General features: G+C 47.7%; 1 protein-coding gene across 6 annotated transcripts in view; it reads right to left on the reverse strand.

Annotated features, from left to right (window-relative positions):
* The window catches only part of wwp1 (WW domain containing E3 ubiquitin protein ligase 1), a 34,203-nt gene extending 28,287 nt beyond the window's left edge, over window positions 1-5,916 (reverse strand). Inside the window, exons 1-6 of one of the 6 annotated variants that reach the window (XM_079602191.1) lie at window positions 5,789-5,810; window positions 5,498-5,691; window positions 4,394-4,447; window positions 4,002-4,100; window positions 3,786-3,924; window positions 227-351 (exon numbers count right to left, since the gene is read on the reverse strand). In XM_079602191.1, coding sequence (XP_079458317.1) covers window positions 227-351; window positions 3,786-3,924; window positions 4,002-4,062 — 325 coding nt within the window. In that variant the 5' untranslated portion in view covers window positions 4,063-4,100; window positions 4,394-4,447; window positions 5,498-5,691; window positions 5,789-5,810. Of the gene's footprint in view, window positions 1-226; window positions 352-3,785; window positions 3,925-4,001; window positions 4,101-4,338; window positions 4,448-5,497 lie in introns of all 6 variants that reach the window. The other 5 variants (XM_079602189.1, XM_079602190.1, XM_079602194.1 and 2 more) reach the window with 5 other exon arrangements.
* Window positions 5,917-7,500: the final 1,584 nt, after the last annotated feature.

Here is a 7,500-nt window from a genome sequence, read left to right on the forward strand (position 1 = left end):
GTGCCGTTACACCCCTAAATTAAAGCACAATGACTTAAAAACAGAACAGCCTTTCAGGGCCACAGATCTGTGACGCGGCTGTGGAAGAAAACGACAATTTATGATCATGGCCTCAAAGTTCCAACTGGAAAATTTAGAGTAAAACTTCAATTTCAAGCAATTTCCCTTCTTTAAGCATCCAGGTATGACATGAGGAATCATAAATAATGTTCAGGATCAGACGTACGTTTGCCGTCATGTTTCCGGAGTGTCCCAATCAGGTCCAGTGAGGCTTTTCCCAGCAGAGCGTCGGCCTTCAGCGTGTGGTGACTCCAAACCCTGAAGTCCAGCTGCGAGTGTGGCGTGATATTCCTGAACACAGAGTCAGGGTTAGGGTGTTCCTGAACACAGAGTTGGGGTGTTCCTGAACACAGAGTTGGGGTGTTCCTGAACACAGAGTTGGGGTGTTCCTGAACACAGAGTCAGGGTTAGGGTGTTCCTGAACACAGAGTTGGGGTTAGGGTGTTCCTGAACACAGAGTTGGGGTTAGGGTGTTCCTGAACACAGAGTTGGGGTTAGGGTGTTCCTGAACACAGAGTTGGGGTTAGGGTGTTCCTGAACACAGAGTTGGGGTTAGGGTGTTCCTGAACACAGAGTTGGGGTGTTCCTGAACACAGAGTTGGGGTGTTCCTGAACACAGAGTTGGGGTGTTCCTGAACACAGAGTTGGGGTGTTCCTGAACACAGAGTCAGGGTTAGGGTGTTCCTGAACACAGAGTTGGGGTTAGGGTGTTCCTGAACACAGAGTTGGGGTGTTCCTGAACACAGAGTTGGGGTGTTCCTGAACACAGAGTCGGGGTTAGGGTGTTCCTGAACACAGAGTTGGGGTTAGGGTGTTCCTGAACACAGAGTTGGGGTTAGGGTGTTCCTGAACACAGAGTTGGGGTTAGGGTGTTCCTGAACACAGAGTTGGGGTTAGGGTGTTCCTGAACACAGAGTCGGGGTTAGGGTGTTCCTGAACACAGAGTCGGGGTTAGGGTGTTCCTGAACACAGAGTCGGGGTTAGGGTGTTTCTGAACACAGAGTCGGGGTTAGGGTGTTCCTGAACACAGAGTCAGGGTTAAGGTGTTCCTGAACACAGAGTCGGGGTTAGGGTGTTCCTGAACACAGAGTCGGGGTTAGGGTGTTCCTGAACACAGAGTCGGGGTTAGGGTGTTCCTGAACACAGAGTCGGGGTTAGGGTGTTCCTGAACACAGAGTCGGGGTTAGGGTGTTCCTGAACACAGAGTCGGGGTTAGGGTGTTCCTGAACACAGAGTCGGGGTTAGGGTGTTCCTGAACACAGAGTCGGGGTTAGGGTGTTCCTGAACACAGAGTCGGGGTTAGGGTGTTCCTGAACACAGAGTCGGGGTTAGGGTGTTTCTGAACACAGAGTCGGGGTTAGGGTGTTCCTGAACACAGAGTCGGGGTTAGGGTGTTCCTGAACACAGAGTCGGGGTTAGGGTGTTCCTGAACACAGAGTTGGGGTGTTCCTGAACACAGAGTTGGGGTGTTCCTGAACACAGAGTCAGGGTTAAGGTGTTCCTGAACACAGAGTCGGGGTTAGGGTGTTCCTGAACACAGAGTCGGGGTTAGGGTGTTCCTGAACACAGAGTCGGGGTTAGGGTGTTCCTGAACACAGAGTCGGGGTTAGGGTGTTCCTGAACACAGAGTCGGGGTTAGGGTGTTCCTGAACACAGAGTCGGGGTTAGGGTGTTCCTGAACACAGAGTCGGGGTTAGGGTGTTCCTGAACACAGAGTCGGGGTTAGGGTGTTCCTGAACACAGAGTCGGGGTTAGGGTGTTCCTGAACACAGAGTCGGGGTTAGGGTGTTCCTGAACACAGAGTCGGGGTTAGGGTGTTCCTGAACACAGAGTCGGGGTTAGGGTGTTCCTGAACACAGAGTCGGGGTTAGGGTGTTCCTGAACACAGAGTCGGGGTTAGGGTGTTCCTGAACACAGAGTCGGGGTTAGGGTGTTCCTGAACACAGAGTCGGGGTTAGGGTGTTCCTGAACACAGAGTCGGGGTTAGGGTGTTCCTGAACACAGAGTCGGGGTTAGGGTGTTCCTGAACACAGAGTTGGGGTTAGGGTGTTCCTGAACACAGAGTTGGGGTTAGGGTGTTCCTGAACACAGAGTCGGGGTTAGGGTGTTTCTGAACACAGAGTCGGGGTTAGGGTGTTCCTGAACACAGAGTCGGGGTTAGGGTGTTCCTGAACACAGAGTTGGGGTGTTCCTGAACACAGAGTTGGGGTGTTCCTGAACACAGAGTCAGGGTTAAGGTGTTCCTGAACACAGAGTCGGGGTTAGGGTGTTCCTGAACACAGAGTCGGGGTTAGGGTGTTCCTGAACACAGAGTCGGGGTTAGGGTGTTCCTGAACACAGAGTCGGGGTTAGGGTGTTCCTGAACACAGAGTCGGGGTTAGGGTGTTCCTGAACACAGAGTCGGGGTTAGGGTGTTCCTGAACACAGAGTCGGGGTTAGGGTGTTCCTGAACACAGAGTCGGGGTTAGGGTGTTCCTGAACACAGAGTCGGGGTTAGGGTGTTCCTGAACACAGAGTCGGGGTTAGGGTGTTCCTGAACACAGAGTCGGGGTTAGGGTGTTCCTGAACACAGAGTCGGGGTTAGGGTGTTCCTGAACACAGAGTCGGGGTTAGGGTGTTCCTGAACACAGAGTCGGGGTTAGGGTGTTCCTGAACACAGAGTCGGGGTTAGGGTGTTCCTGAACACAGAGTCGGGGTTAGGGTGTTCCTGAACACAGAGTTGGGGTTAGGGTGTTCCTGAACACAGAGTTGGGGTTAGGGTGTTCCTGAACACAGAGTTGGGGTTAGGGTGTTCCTGAACACAGAGTTGGGGTTAGGGTGTTCCTGAACACAGAGTTGGGGTTAGGGTGTTCCTGAACACAGAGTTGGGGTTAGGGTGTTCCTGAACACAGAGTTGGGGTGTTCCTGAACACAGAGTTGGGGTTAGGGTGTTCCTGAACACAGAGTTGGGGTTAGGGTGTTCCTGAACACAGGGTTAGGGTGTTCCTGAACACAGGGTTAGGGTGTTCCTGAACACAGAGTTGGGGTTAGGGTGTTCCTGAACACAGAGTTGGGGTTAGGGTGTTCCTGAACACAGAGTTGGGGTTAGGGTGTTCCTGAACACAGAGTTGGGGTGTTCCTGAACACAGAGTTGGGGTTAGGGTGTTCCTGAACACAGAGTTGGGGTTAGGGTGTTCCTGAACACAGGGTTAGGGTGTTCCTGAACACAGGGTTAGGGTGTTCCTGAACACAGAGTCAGGGTTAGGGTGTTCCTGAACACAAAGTTAGGGTGTTCCTGAACACAAAGTTAGGGTGTTCCTGAACACAAAGTTAGGGTGTTCCTGAACACAAAGTTAGGGTGTTCCTGAACACAAAGTTAGGGTGTTCCTGAACACAAAGTTAGGGTGTTCCTGAACACAAAGTTAGGGTGTTCCTGAACACAAAGTTAGGGTGTTCCTGAACACAAAGTTAGGGTGTTCCTGAACACAGAGTCGGCTAATAAACGAACACGCTTCAGTGCCTCCGTCACACAGGAGAGAAACACTGACTCTCCATTAAAGCTGCATCAGAGAGTCAGTCGATCAGCCGCATAAAGCCAGTGGACAGCTGGGGGTCAGGGCTACTCTACACGAGGGTCATCAGGCTTACTTTTCACATTTAAATTAGACCAATCTACTTCTCATGACTTCTTCTAATGATGACCTTACAGAGAAGGGCAGATAACACGAGTGCAGCTCGAGACTCACAGCGTCAGGCGCTCGTCCCACTTCGGATTGGAGGAACTGTGGGATTTGGCGGTTTTCTTGCTCTCTCCCTCTGATGTCACTTCCACATAGATGGTCGTTCCAAACCAGTTCTTCTTCCTCTTGAGTTTGGCACAGGAAACTGCCACATGCAGACACAACACACATCAGCATGGGAAGAAAACATGTCACTTCCTGTTCCTGTTGGCGTGCTCTTACCGACGGCGTGCAGCTCTCTGGCGTTATTGCTACAGTCGCTTCTGGAGGAGCCCGTGGCCATGACCTCAAACACACCACACACTCCATCAACTACAGGACCTGAGGGAACGCACGCTCACATGCACATCACTCACATCTGCATTTATAATGTGACAGATTAATTCCTCAGCGTAAGACCGTCTGCAGACACACACGTTGGTTTACAATGGACTGTTTAAATCAGAGGGGAGAAAATCTCCTATTTCTACATTAATGAGTTTTTGATGCAAATATTCTACCAGCATTAAAAGAGCACCTTGGGAAAACATTTAATAAACATAAAAAGTAACAAATTTACCACTTTACCACCACTTTATCCCCAAACTAGCAGAATAAAGCCTTCTTCCACTCACAGCTGATGCGCGAGAGCCTGAGGATCTTCAGCCGGCACGGCGAGCCATGATGCACTGCAACACAAACACACATCATCACACAACACACAACACACCCGGCCCGGCCCTCAGACAGAGTGAAGCCAGCGCTCATGTTCCGGCTCACGTCTGCTGAGGTCAGCTGTGAATCTGACCAACATCTGCTTGACCTTTGAGGCCCTGAACCCTGAACCGCAGGGCTGATGGGAGAAACCGAGTCATGTCGTGTGGTTCTGAGTGTCCACAAGCTGCGTTGACTGGCAGTTCAATTAGGGTTAGACACATTGTTATAATATTTAATACACATTATTATATTTCTTATAAATGCAGTATAAATCCCTACCTGTCCTTTCCGAAGTAAAGCAGTGAGGCTGAACAAGATGACATGAAACACTCAGAAAAGGAGTGACACCTGTATTTATCTACCTCTGTCTGATACTCAGTGTTTATAACTTCTCTCACTGTGAATTAATGTTTATATACAAGCCTTTAGGATTTGTCTGCCTCTCTATCTGTCCATATGCTGATTAAATAACATATATGAGTGTTTATAATAAGCTGTCTATCCTCTGTGTGTTTGTATCAGTGTTTATCTGTCTCTCTGCGGCCTGTTACCGGCGCTCATTAATGACTTTACCGACGCACAAATCATCTTAAATTAGCTTTACGTCGTTAATTGTTCATGTGTGCGAATCATGGACCAGTGAATCAGATTCTGTTGTGTAATTCAGTGACTGAACGGCAAATATTCCGCCGTTTATCTGCAGGCTCATGCTAAGAGGCTAACACGTTAGCGTCACGGCTAACGCACTCTGACACTATTAAACGACAAATAAACGTCATTGTGAACAAACACACACCACTGTCAGACTCACAGAGTCCTTCACACACCTGTGTGTCTCTCACACACTCATTCATATGTGCGTTTGTCAGTAATCGGGATTAATCTGGATCAGGCCTGAAGCCGCACCGCCATTTTCACATTTTAACCTGCAGATCGACGGCGAAACTCTGCAGTGGCTTTAACAGCGCCGAACTAGCGCCAGTCAAACACACTCAACTAACCAGACAAAGAGTAAAACTCACCAGAAGCTGCAGATGCGAGTCACTGCGACTCAAACTAACCGAAGTGAACTACACAGAACCAGGCTCCTCCTACTGACTGACACACACACACACACACACACACACACACACACACACACACACACACACACACACACACACACACACACACACACACACACACCCTCTCTCACTCTCATACACACACACACACACTCTCTCTCTCTCTCTCTCTCTCTCTCTCTCTCTCTCACACTCACACACACACACACAAACACACCCTCTCTCTCACTCTCACTCTCATACACACACACACACACCCTCTCTCACTCTCATACACACACACACACACTCTCTCTCACACTCACACTCTCACACACACACACACACACACTCTCTCTCACTCACTCATACATACACACACACACACTCACACACTCACTCTCATACACACACACACTCTCTCTAATACACACACTCTCTCGCTCTCTCACTCACTCATACACACACACACACACACTCTCTCTCACTCACTCTCATACACACACACATACACTCTCTCACTCACTCATACATACACACACACACTCACTCTCATACACACACACACTCACTCTCATACACACACACTCACTCTAATACACACACACACTCTCTCTAATACACACACACACTCTCTCGCTCTCTCTCACACACACACACACACACACATCTATATGTAGATAATGAAAAAGATGCATTGGGATTGGCATTTAAAGACATTGTAAACTCAATTGGAGTTAGACAACACGTGTCAGGACCGACTCATTGGCGTAATCATACTCTAGATCTAATACTATCACATGGAATAGATGTTGATGCCGTTGAAATACTGCAGCAGAGCGATGACATCTCAGATCATTATCTAGTCTCGTGTAAATTACATTTAGCCAAGGCTGCAAAGCCGACTCCGTGTTATAAATATGTTAGACCGATCACTTCTGCCACTAAAGATTGCTTTATCAATAATCTTCCTAATCAGTTTCATCATCTCAGCATCCCGGATAGCTTAGAAGAACTTGATATTGCAACAGAAACTTTTAACTCTCTCTTTTCCAGCACTTTAGACACAGTTGCTCCGCTGCGCTTAAAGAAGATTAAAGAACATAGTCCAGCGCCGTGGCACAACGAGCACACACACACTCACACACACACACACACACACACACACACACACACACACACACACACAGGCCCTTAAGAGAGCAGCCAGAAAAATGGAGCGCAACTGGAAGAAAACAAAACTAGAGGTGTTTCGCATTTCATGGAAGGAGAGCTCGATTGCTTACAGAGAGGCGTTAAAAGCTGCTAGATCTGCTTATTTTTCAACCCTATTAGAAGAAAATAAACATAATCCTAGGTATTTATTTGAAACAGTGGCTAAATTAACGAAAAAGAAAGCTTCAAGCCCAGAAGTTTCCAAGCAACACAGCAGTAATGACTTTATGCACTTCTTCACTTATAAGATCGATAATATCAGGGACAAAATTATAACTATGCAACCGTCTAATACAGTATCGCATCAGGAAGTGCATTGTAGTCTCCCTGAGGGAAAATTTGATTCATTCATTGCTATAGGAGAGGAAGAATTTTGCAAACTCGTTAAATCATCTAAATCCACAACATGTATGTTAGACCCTATACCGACTAAGCTGCTGAAAGAGATGCTTCCAGATGTCATAGATCCTCTTCTTAATATCATTAATTCATCTTTGTCTCTAGGATACGTACCAAAAACCTTTAAGCTGGCTATGATTAAACCGCTTGTTAAAAACAGCAACTTGATCCTACAAAACTAGTCAATTACAGGCCGATCTCTAATCTGCCATTTCTGTCAAAGATATTAGAAAAAGCAGTATCCTCACAACTGTGTTCCTTTCTAGAAAGAAATGATATCTGAGGATTTTCAGTCCGGATTTAGACCGTACCATAGTACCGAGACAGCTCTCGTTAAAGTCACAAATGATTTGCTCTTATCATCCGAT

This window comes from Phoxinus phoxinus (genome assembly GCF_949152265.1).
Source record: "Phoxinus phoxinus genome assembly, chromosome: 24".
NCBI lineage: Eukaryota > Metazoa > Chordata > Actinopteri > Cypriniformes > Leuciscidae > Phoxinus > Phoxinus phoxinus.